At 40.3% G+C, this 16,280-nt stretch overlaps 1 protein-coding gene across 2 annotated transcripts in view; it reads left to right on the forward strand.

Annotated features, from left to right (window-relative positions):
* Positions 1 to 16,280, forward strand: part of kiaa0930 (KIAA0930 ortholog) — a 97,646-nt gene that overhangs the window by 62,361 nt on the left and 19,005 nt on the right. For both annotated transcript variants that reach the window (XR_005946448.1, XM_041215933.1), the window contains exons 3-7: positions 2,349 to 2,453; positions 5,639 to 5,716; positions 7,389 to 7,490; positions 10,039 to 10,179; positions 14,637 to 14,831. Coding sequence is in view for 1 of the 2 variants with exons in the window: in XM_041215933.1 (XP_041071867.1) it covers positions 2,349 to 2,453; positions 5,639 to 5,716; positions 7,389 to 7,490; positions 10,039 to 10,179; positions 14,637 to 14,831 (621 nt within the window). In the remaining variant the exon portion in view is untranslated. The remainder of the gene's footprint in view (positions 1 to 2,348; positions 2,454 to 5,638; positions 5,717 to 7,388; positions 7,491 to 10,038; positions 10,180 to 14,636; positions 14,832 to 16,280) is intronic.

Raw genomic sequence — 16,280 nt, forward strand, 5'->3', positions numbered from 1 at the left:
AGGTTTCAATTTGTGGCCTAACTAAGGCTTTAAGTTCAGTATTACTCTTTGCTTTTGTGTTCTACGTCTCTTGAACAAAGCCAAGGGTTTGTACCACCACCTTTAATGATCCATGTCTTGCTCAACATGGTCCTTCTCCGGTCTGTTTTAGAATCTTACGATCTTAAGTTGACTTTCTTCTCCCATCTTACTGCTAAATTATTATTTTTATATTATTCCACATTGAATTGCATCTGTCACCTGCCTGTAATGCCACCAGTTCATCTTTCACAATTCCTGTCATGATTTTCTATAAATTCCATCTATTTTGATTACCCAAAATAAGCATATTCTTGCTATAAAGAAATATTCCAAGTGGAGGGCCCACAATCCGTGGTTAACTAAAGAAGTTGAGGAAAGCATCAAACTTCAGGAAAAAGCATATAACAGCACAAAGATGAGTGGTAGGTCACGTGACTGGTCAATATAAAGAATGGCAGAAAATGACTATAAAGTTGATCAGGAGAAAGAAATTAGAGTATGAGAGGAAGCTAGCTAGAAATGTAAAAGTGCATAGCAAGAACTTCAGGTGTTTAAAAAGCAACAGAGTATGTAAAGTGAGTGTTGGTCCTCTAGAGAGAGAGAATGGGGAGTTAATAGTAGATAATAAGGAAATGGTGGATGAAATGAACAAATGTTTAGCTTCTGTCTTCACTATAGAGGCCATAGTTGCATTGGTGTGTTAATTTTCCAAAATTTGCTAGATTCTGGAAAGGTTCCATCAGATTGAAAAGCAGCAAATATAACCCCTCTATTAGAGAAGGGAGGGAGGCAGAAAACAAGAAACTATAGGCCAGTTAGCCTGACATCTGTCGTGGGGAAGCTGCTAGAATCGATCATTAAGGAGGTTATAGCTGGGCACTTGGAGAAACTCAGGGTAATTGGGAAGAGTCAGCATGGTTTGGTGAAAGGGAAATCATGTTTAACCAATTTATTGTAGTTCTTTGAAGGGTTAAGTTGTGCCATGAATAAAGGGGAGCCCGTGCTTGGATTTCAGAAGGCATTTGATAAGGTGCCATATCAAAGCTTAAATAATATTTAATGATATTTCGGAAAATAAAAGCTCATGGAGTCAGGGGTAACATATGATCCTGGACAGAAGTTTGGCTGGCTGGCAGAAAGCAAAGAAATGGGTCTTTTTCTAATTGGCAGGATGTGACAAGTGGAGCCCTGTAAGGGTCTGTGCTGGGTCCTCAACTTTTTACGATTTATATCAATGACTTGGATGAGGGGAGTGAAGGCATGGTAGCTAAATTTGCAGATGAAAGTATGTGTTAAGAGGACATGAGGTTGCAGATGGATTATAGATAGGTTGAGTGGGCAAACATCTGGCAGATTGAGTGTAATATGGGGAAAATGTGAAATTTTTCACTCTGGCAGGAAGAATAAAAAAGCAGAGTATTACTTAAATGAAGAACGACTGCAGAATTTCAAGATGCAGAGGGATCTAGGTATTCTAGTGCATGAGTCACAAATAATTAGTATGCAGGTGCAGCAAGTAATTAAGAAAGCTAATGGATTGCTTTCCTTTATTACAAGAGGAATTGAACATAAAAGTAAGGATGTTATGCTTCAGTTATACAGGGCATTGGTGAGACCACATTTCGAATACTGTGTGCAGTTTTGGTCTCCTTATTTAAAGATGGACATAAATGCATTGGAGTTGGTTCAGAAAAGGTTTACTAGATTGATACCTGGAATGAGTGGGTTGTCTTATGAGGATAGGTTGGACAAGCTGGGCTTGTTTCTACTGGAGTTTAGAAGAGTGAGGGAGTGACTTGATTGAAGTATATAAGATCCTGAATGGTCTCAACAAGGTGGAAAGGATGTTTCCTATTGTGGGTGAGTCCAGAATTAGGGTGCACTGTTTAAACTTAGGGGTCACCTTTTTAGGACAGATGAGGAGAATTTCTTTTTGAGGGTTGTGTGATTTTGGAACGCTCTGCCTCAGAAGGTGGTGGAGGTGGGGTCATTGAATATCTTTAGGTTGGAGTTAGATAGATTCCTGTTAGGCAGGGGAATCAAAGGTTATTGGGGGTAGAAGGAAATGTGGAATTAGAAGTACAAACAGATCAGCCATGATTTTATTGAATGGCGGAGCAGGCTCGAGGGGCCAAATGGCTTACTTCTGTTCCTATTTTGTATGTTCATATGTAATATTAGTAGAAAAGCCAGAATACCATGTGAAAACAAAACCGAATTGCACTCTTACATTGGTGTGAATCAGTAACTTTGCTGATCTGGTGGTAGTCCAGTGTGGAAATATTGAGTGTGATTTTTTTTTTTCCCCTCTCCTGTTGAACTGCCAGGTTGAAGTTGAAGTTTACCGCAGAGATTCCAAGAAGCTGCCTGGTCTCGGTGATCCGGACATTGACTGGGAGGAGAGTGTTTACCTGAACCTTGTTTTGCAGAAGGTACAGTGAGACTGGTCAGGCACCATCCTCAATATGCAATACCTAAAATGCTCTCCAAACCAATGAAACCTATAATATCTTGCTGTCCATTGGCCTGGCGGGTTATTCTTTTGTGTGTTGTCTGTAGTCTCTACAATTGCCAGGTGATTATTTATTATTTCAAATACATTAAGGATTTCAAGACAGGTTTCCTGCTCCATGTATCTCAATGGACTAAATGTTTGTTGTGATAGTAAAGTGGAACAGGCCAGATAGTTTAATACAAAAATAAAAATACCTGGAAAAATTCAGCAGGTCTGACAGCATCTGTGGAGAGGGATACAGTTAATGTTTTTAATTCCTGATCTGTACTGAATAAGCTGACATCAATGGAGGTTCTAAAATTAGCCTCCATATCCCTGGGATAGGAAAGGGAAAGACAACTAAGGCTCCTACTCCTGGAACTTGCTTGCCAAGAACAAAAGTTGAATTTTAAAAGTAACTAATTGCTATCCTGACAATGTGATCATGTGCTTTTTCTTTCCCTGATCACTGTCTAGTGATTCCTGCTGGAAGCATCTATTTGGGAACTGAAACTGAAGACAGATTAGGTTTGACTCTGTCCTTCTAGTTCAGTAGCTCAATAATACTTCATGTTCTAGCCTTGTATAAGAAGTTGTTTCCTTGACCAATATTGTAATTGAGGAGGAAGAAATTTTGCTAGAAACACGCACATTTTAATATCCTGTTCGGTTCCACAGGACCAGGGCCACAACAAAGTAAATGCTATAAATCACTGTAAGAGCTCTTCCCTTGCTTCATTTCTTGAGTCCCTCACGGGTGGGACAAATTTCTCGAGACTCTGTAACAACTCTCTCTATGATATCACACATTGATTGCAGCTAGAGCACCCTCTAGTGACAGCTCAATTTTTGATTGTTAATCTGATTTATTGGCTGTAATTTGCTGTATGAGTTCTGGCGACAGGAAACCTGAGTGAATAGGACAAGCAACTGTGCATCCCCTCAACCAATCCAATTGAAGGATTGTGAAATTAACAGTGCATGGTCTGATCAAGGAAGTACAAATTAGAGTGGATGAATTTGACGCGATATCAGATACAGAAGGAGCAGGAAAGTAAGATTGAATTAAGAGAAAAGACAAAGGAAAAATAATGTTTGAAAACAGTTACAATTTTAAATCTTCAACATTAATTAAAATTTGAATGAATGAGATTCAACATTTATAATTGTTAATCTCAGTGTCAAGAGAGGTGGTTTGACAACAATTGACACATCAAGAGGGTACTTGGAATGAAATGGCAAAAAACATTCTGTGGCAAGTTTAGTTTGTATCTACTGTGCACACAGCAACTTCATGCCATTTAATGTATTTCAGTGGTGAGGCAGGCAACGAGATGCCATTCTTGCTAAGTGAACAGGGAGCAGCACGACTCTGACAATAACTTTTGGATTGCCATGTTTAATTGTGTATATACAGTCATCTTAAGTTGCTGTAACATTGGTACTGGCAATTATTCATGCACATTTAATAACAAATTGCAGGCCACTTTACAGCACAGGAGGAGGCCATTCAGCCTATTGGGCCTGAGCTGGCTCTTTTGAAAAATCTATCCAATTATAGTCCGACTGCTCTCTCCTCTTAGCCCTATAAATGCTTTCTTTTCAAGTATATATCCAACTTCCTTTAGAAACAAACAATCCAATCTGCTTCCAGCACTCTTTCAGACAGTGCATTACAGCTCGTAGTGACACATTTACAACAGCTCCCCTTTTTGTCCCTCTGGTCTTTTGCCAACTGTAATAATGTGTGTTCTGGCTATTGATCTTTCTGCCAGTGAAAAGAGTTTTTCCACATTTACACTTTAAATCCTTTAAAATTTGAATACTTGAATTAAAATTTCCTTCTCTGCTCTGGACAGAGAGATTCCAGTTCCTCTTATCCTGAGGTGAAGGGATTGGCTCTATTCTTTTATTATTGCCGTAAATTAACACTTTTTAAATTTACATCAAATCTTGAATATTTTGAAATTGTATTTTTTTTATCCCACAGGAGTTAACAGGAACTTGTGGTTTGTGAAGTGATGGATATCTCCGCTATGATCTTCACCCCAGAGACTGTATTAGTCAGTGAATCTGACTAGAGGTGGGGGGAGCTCTGTCCACACACAAACGAGCACTGATCTTTTTTTAAGTAAGGGTTTAAAATGATTACAGTTGGGAGAGATAATGTTTCACAGGAAACTTTAGTTCATGTAGTGTAGTGGTTATGATGCTCTTTTACAAACCAGTGCCTATAACTTCAAATCCAAAAGTGAGAAATTGTGAAATTGGATTTGTGTAATTGGTCAATTTGTGGTAAAGCACAAGTACTTCAGTAGAGGAAATGTAACTCTGCTTATGTGGCTGAAAAAAATTACAAAATTGCAATTTAAAAAAAAAACCTGTTAACTGGGAGGAAGAAACCCACTGAAGTTGTATTTCCTTTCTTTGAAATCTGCCAAATTGATTTATTTCAATTTGATTGCTTCTGTTTGTGAGCTTATTTTATTGCACAACAAACACGCTTTTCAATTTTTCTGTAATATTTTGTTTAATTTGTCAGCTGACTGCCCCCAATTCAACTGTAGCTTGACTGAGAAAAGGGGGACACCAACATTAGAGCTGGATGCTATGAACACCCTTCCTGATCATATAGGGGTACTGGAGGACAAACTTCACACAAACTGCCTTTTCTGTGTCGTCATTAGCAGCTCCTCAACTTTTGTGCAGGGTGTGGTGCAGAGAATACTGCTAAATCTCTAACAATGCTTCAAATGAGTCAATCTCTCACATGGCCTCTCACCATTCAGAACATCTGGTAATAGATACACCTTCACAATTAATTTGGGTCAATGAAGAAATCAGTAGGTACCAAATGTTGGATTGTACTGACAGTCAGGCAGCAGTAGAGTCACTACAGCTGAGCTCCGTGGGCTAAGGAGTGGGGGAAAAAATACTTGCTTAAAAAATACATAAACGTGGATGTCTAGTGAAAGCAGAATTGATCTTGATTGTGATGCACCATACTGTTCAACAGCCTTTCAAGACTGTCTTGATTCACATGTAACAGATGAACGTTTGGACAAGTTACCAGAAGGCTGCAAAATTGGTGTCAAACCTGCGTTTCTCTCTCTTTTTCTGCAGCTGGAATATGTAGTGACATGTGCTGTATGCACACGCTCAGATGGAGGAGACATTCACATCCATAAGAAGAAATCGCAGGTGTGTGACTGACTCTATTTTACATGGAAAGATACTGGTGATATGGAAAGTGTGATCCAGCTGGCCTTGAGCTTTGTTTTAAGCTTTGCTGAGAAGATGAGTAAAAGTTCAAAGTTGCCTATAAATCATTACAAACCTAAGGCCCAGATTTAGGGTTCAGCAGTGAAGTGATGGGGTATGTCACTGGCCACTGACCTCTGAAAGCTGCCCACAAAGATCTAGCGAGCACTTTGTCCTAGATTCCACCCTTTCTGACGTTAATTTCATTCTGGCGCCAGCTATTGGAAATCTCTGGTATCCTGCAACACTGCTGTCATCAAGCAAGCTAAGCAGCCAATCACATTGAAGAATTCTAATAGACAGCAAACCGGGAAAACAAGCGGTTTTTTGTCGTTCACTTGTAATTTTACAGAAACAAAATAAAGGCTGGGACGTTATCATGGTATTAAGGTAGAAGGTGAATATGAACAATTTTTTAAAGAAAATAAGTTTTATTTAAAAATTTTATGGAATTTTATCATGGAATGGAGAAAATTAACGTTTTACAACTACTCAAGAGAAAGGTTGTTCAGCAATTATTCATCTGCTGTGAAAAAGCAACTTATTCCAGGTTTTTGCAGCAAGACTAATTGTACAAAAAGTGAAGGGTTCATGTCAATTTTGTAATTTCGAGATGATTTTCGACTGTGAGGACTTCAACTATGCATCCTGTGGAGGAGTGGGGAGTCACTGACAGTAACTTCTGGATTTTTTGAAATTATTTAATATGCGGACACCAGAAGTTAGTGTCCGTTTCACAGTACTGATGGTGAATGCTGACTGTTTAGCTTTCATTGCAACTGCAAAATCTGGGACGTGTAAGTAAATATACCACACTCGCAATCTAACAGACAAATTATCGGCTAAAAAGAAATGAGCAAATTTTCATAACCTCAATTCATTATAGCATTGCCATTTTCTGCATTGCTGTACAAGAAATTACATCAAGGTGGAAACGTCGAGAACATTCTCACTAGGGATGGCCTCAGCCAGGAGCAAAACTTTGGGTAATTTTATACCACAGTCAGCTTTAATTTAAACTGAACTGGTTTGGAATTCAGGACAACCAGGAAGCACGTGAGCCAGCTCCGTATCTATATTTAACACGCCCATAGGGAATCAATGCTTTAAAGTGAATGGCATTATACGTGAGTAGAAGCAAATGTAAGATATATTTATCCATTTTGGCCTGGCTTTAGTACTTAATCAAGCCTTCCCCAGCAGGTTTAAATCTGGTTTCTTTCCATATCCATCCTCCTCACAACTGATCAACAAATAGATCTAGCCAACTGGGAAACGAAAGCTGTACCTCCTCAATGGGTATATTGTATCAGCTGCCTCGGTAGGTTCAGTGGGCAAGCAGCCAATAATTATACAAGAGGCATCTCTACAGGTTAGTAACCAGCTGTGGTTTAGCCTGTTTGCAGATGGTGAGCAGTGTCAACACTAGACCTTGCCAATCACTCCTTACCTTCCAGTTATTACCCTGAATCTCACAGCAATTGTTCAGTTTATAAGAATTCTTTGTTGGTTTCCTACAGTTTATTATTGCTATTATTATTAACGTTATATTGGGATACTGCACTTTCTGTTAAAATTAAAATCATTTTCCCTGTTGCCTTTTTCTAAACAGCAAGTATTTGCTTCCCCAAGCAAGCATCCAATGGATAGTAAAGGAGAAGAATCCAAAATCAGTTATCCAAACATCTTCTTCATGATTGACAGTTTTGAGGAGGTAATTTTTTTTCTCTAATATTGGCTGGAGTTTGGGGCACTGTTATCATGTCTATCAGCTAAATTGGCCAGTTTCTCTCAGGCCATCAGACAAGTTCTACCTGTGAGCCAGTAATCCAAATGAGCAAATTCAGGGGACTGTAGGTGCTTGTACACTTCAGGCTCCCGGTCAATGCTGATTTCTTCAAAATCTGTTTTGCATCTGCAGTAAAGTGTTTTATTTTGAAGAGTGATGGCTTATGTTACATGCATATATCCCTTTAAATCAGTGATAGGTATCCCTGCAGGGAAGTGGTGTCAATAAAATACATTATTAATAAACATGTCTTTGTTACCTTTAGACATAACTATTACAACACGCTCTTGGTTGTTCTCCCAGGGTCTACCCTCTGTAAATTTGAGCTCATCCAGAATTCTGCTACCTGTGTTCTAACTCACACCAAGTCCCATTTACCCATCACCCCTGTGCTTCCTGACCTACACTGGCTCCTCTTTAAGCAGCACCTTGATGTTAAAATATGAACGTAAGATAGTATAATATAAAAGCAAAATACTGTGCATACTGGAAATCTGAAATAAAAGCAGAAAATGCTGGAAATGCTCGGCAAGTCTGGTAACATCTGTCAAGAAAGAAACTGAGTTAAAGTTTCTCTTGCATCAGAATGCACAACTTTGTTTCTCTCTCAACAGCTCTGGCAGCATCTGTGGAGTATTTCCAGCATTTTCCATTTTTATTTTAAAATTCTCACCCTTGTTTTCAAATCCCTCATGGTCTCGCCCCTCCCTATGATTATAACCTCCTCCATACCCGCAACTCTCCGAGATATCTGCTCCCCTCCAATTGTGGCCTCTTTTGCGTCTCTGATTTTAATCTTTGCACTGTTGCTGGCCATGCTGTCAACTGCCAAAACCCTAAGCTCTGGGATTCTCCCTAAACCTCTCCAACTTTCTTTCCTCCTATAAGACCCTGTTTAAAATTTATCTCTGAGAAAACTTTTGGTCCTTGCCCCAATATCTCCTTATGTGGCTACGCATCAATTTTGTTTTACCATGTCCCTGCGAAGTGTCCTGGAATGTTTTATTATGTTAAAGTCACTTTATGACCATATGCTGTTGTTGCTGGTGATGGTGACTTCCAATAAATTAATGTCTTCAATGCAATAAAAAAGGCTCAAGATGTTTCAGAAATGAAAATAGACAGGGAAGGAGATGCTGCACTGAGTTAAGAACAAGGAGGTATAATGCCCCAGAGCCAAAGGATGGCACTTAGGAGAATCATTGGTGCAGAGAGTGGGATGCAAACAGGACTTGAGGGAGGATTGAGATAAATGGACACACTGCCTAGGAACAGAGTTTTAAGAACTTCACAGCGAAACTGAATGGTGAGAGGTGGACACATCCTGAGGTCAATTAGCAATTCATTGTTAATGCAAGGATCCATAGATTAACAACTTGGTAGGTTAAGGAGCTCGACAATCTTTTGCCAGAGAAGAAATCAATCGCGTTTCTTTGTCTTCGAATTCTTTTAAAGATTGTTCAGTTGTGATTTGTGCCTTGCCTGGTGCAAAATAGCCAAGCTAAATTTCTCTGCACTTTTTCCTGGAATTTTTTATTTGTGACCATGCTTTGTTTTACTCTAATTTCCTCTCCATGAGAGCAATTTCTTTTAGCTTATTTGATCCTGTTTTCCCATTTGTCCAACAGGAAGTAACATTTCATGAATCAAGTCTTTCTCTCTGATTTTTAACTCCTGTCCCTCCCCCTCAGTGAAGTTGCATGTTGAGTAGCTCAGCTAATTCATGGTACAGTCCACAGACCTTGGTAGACCCTGTCAATCGTGCAACAGGAGTGTATGTTAATACGAGTCTTCAGGTGTGTTTTTATTAGTTCAGGGAAGAATCTTAGAATGAGCAATTCTTCACCTGGCTTTCTAGAAAGAACATTGCTGCCTGTACCAACTCTTAAATGGAACAACAAAGATTGCATTATATTGTGGAATTAATTATCACCATACACTGTTTTATTCAGAGTAGGAGCTGACAGATTCCTGTGATTTGAGGGGAGGGCAGTCATCTCAGCTGACTTGATAGAATGACATATTTTCATAACTTTTGGCTTTGATAATTCAAAGTAAGCTATAAGGAGCAATTTAGATCCATGTTCTCTCAGATAATGAGCATCCAACCTGAATTTTTGACTCCGTTTGTTACAGTTGTCTACTTTGGTTGCATCTGTCTCTTGACCCTACTTGGAGCTGTACTACAATAGGTGTGTCTAAGAAGTTTGATTTCAATTCGAGGGATGAATGTGCATTGTTCAACAGTACACTCAAAAGACATGAACCTATTAAAGGATTATTATTTTAAGTTCTTTGCAGAACATGGATGACAATATTAGACAGGATTGTCTAATTATTAATAGAGAGGTCTTGATTGTTCTAGATCCAAGTTGTAGTTTCTATGATGTTGCCTTGTATGTCTAAACTAGTTATTCTGTCACTATGGCTGTTGTTATGTAACCTAGTTCTCTTCTGTTTTGTTCAATCACAGGTATTCAGTGACATGTCTGTGGGAGAGGGAGAAATGGTCTGTGTTGAATTAGTCGCCAGCGATAAAAACAACACATTTCAGGGAGTAATATTCCAGGGGTCCATAAGATATGAAGCACTAAAGAAGGTATACGATAACCGGGTAAGTGAGCCGCTCTTCTGCAATGTGCAAACCCTGAATGATCTTGTAGTCATGCTGTATTGTGTGAAATTTCTCTACAATTACCTTGTTGAGACCACACGTAGTCCTGTGTACAGTTTTGGTCTGCTTACCTAAGGAAGGACATACTCCACTTAGAAGGAGTGCAACAAAGTTTTACAAGACTGATTCCTCCCCTGGCATGTGGGAGTTGGCCTATGAGAAGTGATTGATAGACTTGGCCAAGAGTTTAGAAGAATGAGAGGCAATCTAATTTAAACATAAAACTCTTAAGGGGTTTGGCAGGGTAGATTTTGGGAGGCTGTTTCCCTTGGCTAGGCAGTCTAGAACTAGGGGTCATAGTCTCACAATAAGGAGTTGGCCATTTAGGACTGAGATGACGAGAAATTTCTTCATTCAAAGGGTTGTGAATCTTTGGAATTCCCTACCTAATAGGGCTGTGGATGTTCATTTGTTAAGTATATTCAAGATTGAGATGGTTAGATTTTTAGATTTATTTATTTGTTCATGTGTGCTCTGCCCAAAGGCTGGCCCTTGGCTCATTGTCTGCTGATGCTTCATCCTGAGCCGTTTTCTTGGCAGTTTATTTAGTCAGTGATGGTTTGCCATTGCCGTCCACTCTTGGGAAGGGTGACAAAGCAGATCCCAAGTCTACCTCAGTCAGAACGAGAATCAAACCCATATTGTTGGCATTATTCTGATCCACATGCTAGCTGCCTAGCCAACTGAGCTAATTTGAAGTGCAATCACACCCCTGCTCTCACTCACCTATGTTGACAACAATGTCTCCCACCAGCCTCATATTTAAAATTCTTATCCTTAGGTTTAAATTTCTCCACGGCCTTGCCCGTCCCTATCCCTCTTAACATCTTCCAGGCCTGCAACTCCCCTTATCGTTCAATTTCCTCATGTGCTTCTATTAACAGCCTTGGGATGTTTCTCTGCATCCAGAAGTATCAATTGCAAGTTGTTGATGACGGTATGGCAGCAGAAGTGATTGTAGTTCAGACAGCAACGTTGAATAAAAATATAAACAATGATCTTAATAGTTCACTGTCTCCATATGGCCTACAAACCAATGTCACTTCGCCTCCTGTGAAAGGCCCCTATAAAGATTGGACATCCTGCCCCATTGTCAGGCTGGCGAGAAGTTTGTTGCAAAGTTAAATGTTACAAAGGCCCTCTCTCCTTTTGTGCAGGGCTCTCCATTTTTTGGGGGTTTAATAGAGGCATCTAAATATTCAAGCTTTTGTCCCATCCCATGATTGTGATTTTGTGACTCCTATTTTGCTTGCAAATATTAAATTTTTCTAGAGTTCAGTTTTTGATGATTACCATTTTTCATCTTATCAATTTGTTTGTCAATTTTTCTTTGTTTTGCTCTTTCCCTTTCTCCACTATTAATAGACCTTGATTTAAAGCACTAGAGTCTGGGGCAGTGTGTAATGAAGTGAAGACTACTGGAAACTCTCAGGCCAGATGGAGCTCTCTTTTTGATTCTGTGGCTTTGATTTTAATAACTGGGAAAAAGTAAGGTGAAGGGCCAAGGCCGTTATGTATTGCACCAGCGAGGTTGGGGAAAAAGGGGGTAGAGGTTGTAGAAAGTAGCAATAGGGTGAAAGCAAGCTTAAGTTTTGAATGCCTGAAAACTGAAACAATTAGAGGCAAAGAGTTCTACGGTTTTAAGGTCTTGGGGAAAGTAGGAGACTGAGGAATTCTAGGGCAGAATTTTTAGCTCCACAGGTGCATGCCCGACCCAATTGAGTGTGAATTGATACATGTTGACGTTGGCCGAGCGTGCCGACGTCAACACACAGTCACGAGCTAAGTCAGTCGGCGGGCGCGCCCCAGAGCCGGCAGCACAACCGCTGACAGTTAAAAGGCTGACTAAAGCTGGTAAGTTATCAATTGTCCTTAATTTTTCCCTGCCCGTTTAACCTAACGGTTGATGGGCAGGTGAAGAGGCCAAGTGGCCTTTGCATTTTTTTGGAAACCACATCCACAGGTGGGATGAGGTTTCCAAAAGCAAATACAAATGAAATAAAAACCTTAATTTTTAATTAAAAACATGTCCCTGCTCATGTGACAGTGTTTTTTCAATATCTTCTTCATCTCCCTGAGGCAGCTGTGTGCCTCAGGGAGATTATACAGTGCTCTTTCACGTGCGTGCACAAAGTTTGTGCTAGGCCTGTTCACTGTCCTTCCTCCCACACCCCACCTGCACAGGCAGCACTCAGCATTGCCGCTGGGTGGGCCTTAATCGGCCTGCCAGTGTGGAATCACGGTGTGCTGTTGATCGCAGGAGGTGGTCAGTTTCCTGACTGTCCCCTGCCGATCCCGCAGGCCAAGGGCAAAATTCTGCCCCTAATTTCAAGACAGTATGGATGTGGCGTGGCAGAAGTGCCTTGAAAATGTGTTTGGAGCTTCAAAGATGGACCACATATCAAACTATTTATCTGTCAAACTTCAGAGGAGCAATGATAACTATCCATATTCATAAAGTAGAAAAAGACAAGAAAGATTACAATTCAGAAAGTGTGATTAGAGGCTGAAGGTGATGGAGGCATCTTTCATTGGACTTTAGATTTCTTCTTGTCTCCCTGCTAAGGAGTTTGAGAAAGCTGTGCAGAGCCACGATCAGCTCCCGTCTGGAGGATTGTTACATTTTGAGCACCGAACCTCAGGAAGGATATATTAGCCTTGTTAAGAGTACAATATTTTCATATTCATCAGAATAATATCAGCTTAAAGGGTTTAATTATGAAGACAGAATACATAACCTTGGGTTGTATTCCATTCCATTTAGAAAATGATCTAACCGAGATATTTAAAAGATTTGGTACAGAGGAATCTTAAACAATAGCGTGATCGTAAAGAGAGAGCCACGCCACTTAGGAGTAAAATCACGAAGCAATTTGTCTCAAAAATTAGTGGAAATCGAAAACTCGCTACCCCAAAAGGCAACGGATGCTGAAATTTTCAAAAATGGAAATCCTTTGATTCTTTGTTAGGTAAGGAATACCAAAGGATATAGAACAAAGATTAAATGGAGTTGATGTACAGATCAACCATGATCTAAATGAATGATGGAATGGCTTACTCTTGTTCCAATTGGGTGCACAATTCAAATCTGGGATGAACTTGACCTTGGGAACATGAACAAATTATGTCAGAAAAATTAAAATATTTTCATTGCAAAACCGAAGGCACAGAGGTCAAATTTAAAATGAATCAGCATTGCACTGAGTACTGAAGATGTGTGATCTAAAGCAAGTTAATGAATGCAGAGTGAAATGATCAAGAATGGAATAGAAGTAGATGATAAGTGAAGGCAGTCTTTTATGTTGGAAACATGGATCAGGAGAGAAGATCCCCTGGGGGACATATCAGTTGGATAAACCACCAATTTTAGCACGTGTAGCGAATTGAACGGAAACTGTGTGGCCATGAAGATAGCTTTGGCATAAAAGCAGTAAATGCTAGAAATGCACAGCATGGTCATCAACATCAGATCAATAATTCTCTTTCTTCCAGGAATGCCTTGCTTCAGAGGCTGAATGCTGCCCTTGTTGCTCTCTCGAGCACTTACTGCTGCCCTAATGAAAAATTACTTTGTTAAAGAAACTGCAGCTCTCAAAGCAGTTCTGGTAATGTAAGATGAGTAACCAATTCCCAGATGCATTTTATGCACCAGCTTGCAGCTAACCCAGCTGCTCTATGTTTAAATGTGTGTAAACTAGCAATTACATCATTCAGCTGTTTGAATAATTTTAATTAAAAGTGACTGGTTTTTCTCAGCTATTAGTAAATATTGTTCGTATTGCTTTAAAGATACCCAGTGGAGACCAACACCTTGCTCAGATTCATGGAATTTTCTTTACGTCTTTTATAATTGTTGCTCTGCCTTTGCTTAGTATAAGTAGAGGCAGCACCCATTCAAGTTTGAGATAGATTTGCATGCCTGAAAAATGTGCTGGCCTCCTCTTTTTTTATCTTCCCTGTCACTTCCCATCTCCTCTACTTTGGTTTGTAAAACATTTAAAAGTAGTAATGGCTGGCTTGTTTGGCTCAATGTGTAACAGAAAAGCTGTGAGCTCTCATCATACAGCCCCAGGGTTGATCCTCTGATCTCTGAGTGAGCTGACCTTAGCCGAGCCAGCGATAGTAGCACTACAAATGGCCTGTCTCCAGAGTAGAGAAAGGAAAATCAGTGCTGGTTCCTAGACACCGTTCCTGTCCAGTAATCCCCTAATGGAGAGTGTATTGATGCCAAGTATGACAGGAAACACAGCTAAGATAGCCAAACAGTAGAGTAACTTGCCAGGACCAACTGTTTAGACTTGCACAGGAAAAGAAAACAACTTGAGGGCTACCAGCCATGAGAGGGGCTCAAAGAACATTGGCTACATCAGTATGTTTTTTTTTTAATTTTCTTTCAGGTAAGTGTTGCTGCTAAGATGGCCCAGAAGATGTCTTTTGGCTTCTATAAATATAACAACATGGAATTTGTCCGAATGAAAGGCCCCCAAGGAAAAGGGCATGCTGAGATGGCTGTGAGTCGTGTTGCAACAGGAGACACGTCACCCTATGGGACGGAGGAGGGTTCTGAGCCAGACTCACCTCTGCATGAACAAGTAAGTAGAGCAAAATGTTGAGTCTTGACTCTTGTAGACATCCAGTCCCCCTGGTCTTGCCACAATTCAGCATTCATGCAATCCACAGAATTTAGGGTTATCATTTTCATTGACTTTACTTTGTTCCTGCCCATTATTTCGAAATCTAATGATCCTACAGTACTTCTAGCTGTGTTACAATCCCTTACATTAGTGAGGAAGAAAGTTGCGCATCAAAGAAAGATATCAATGGACTGTCAGGTGGGCAGGAAAGTGCCAAATTGAATTCAATTTGAAACAGTGAGAGGTGATGCTTTTGGGAAGGAAAAACAAATGTGGAGGAACTGAGGAATATTGAGGGACATATTTGCAGATCCATGAAGGTATCAGGACAGGGAGATAAGGTGATGAAGAAGGTATGTAGGATGCTTCCCTTTACTAGTCAAGGCAGAGAATGTAAAAACTAGAACTGTAGAAAACATTGATTAGGCCACAGCTAGAGTACTGGATACAGACCTAATCTCCACATTATAAGAAGGATGTGATCAAACAAGAGAGAGTACAGACGACACTTACAAGATGTTATAAGCATGGGCTGGATTTTTCCATCCCGCGGGTATGCGTGTGCCCAATCCGAACAGGTGTGAAATGCATGAGATGACATTGGGCGAGCGTCCTGACGTTTTGCTCAGTGGATGCGCGCAAAAATCGGAAGAGCATCCACTGATAATTAAGAGGTCAATTAAGCCCATTAACACCCCATTTGTCAGCGATTTTTTTTGCTTTTTGTGGCCTGTCTAACCTTACAGTTGGCAGACAGGCCAATCGACCAGGTGGACTTAGCATTTTTTATGAAACCTCATCCAAGGGCTGGATGAATTTTCCATTAGGATTTAAAATAAAAAGTAAAATCTGGGGACTTTTTTTTAATGAGTCTGCTTTCAGGTGCTTGATTGTGCTGCATGGGCATTTTTTGCAGCACTTTTGGGCTTTATTTTCTTATTTGCAGGTCTGCAGCTCCCTGAGGCAGCTGTCTGCTTTCAGGGAGCTCTCTCGAAGCGCTCACCCACACCCGCAATGACATCAGCACCAACGGCAGTGCTGAGCCTTGCTCCAGGTGCATTTCATGCTAGCTGGCTGTTTATTGGCCAGACAGCGTAAGATCGCAGTCGGGGGCCAATGGCAGTGGAGGTGAATTTCGTGTCCGCTTCTGGGCCTGCCGATTGCACATGCCCAACAAGCTAAAATTCAGGCCATGGAGAATTTTAGATATGAGAAAAGATTGCATAGACTGGGGATATTTTCTTGGGAAGAAGGGAGGCTAAAGGGAAATCTAAGTGAGGTGTATAAGATTAAGGGGAGCATAGATTGATTGAATAAGATGGATCTATTTCCCTTACCAGAAAGGTCAATAACCAGGGACCATAAATTTAAATTAATTGGCAGAAGGATTAGAAGGGAGTTGAGGAG

This window comes from Carcharodon carcharias, chromosome 21 (assembly GCF_017639515.1).
Source record: "Carcharodon carcharias isolate sCarCar2 chromosome 21, sCarCar2.pri, whole genome shotgun sequence".
NCBI classification, from domain to species: domain Eukaryota; kingdom Metazoa; phylum Chordata; class Chondrichthyes; order Lamniformes; family Lamnidae; genus Carcharodon; species Carcharodon carcharias.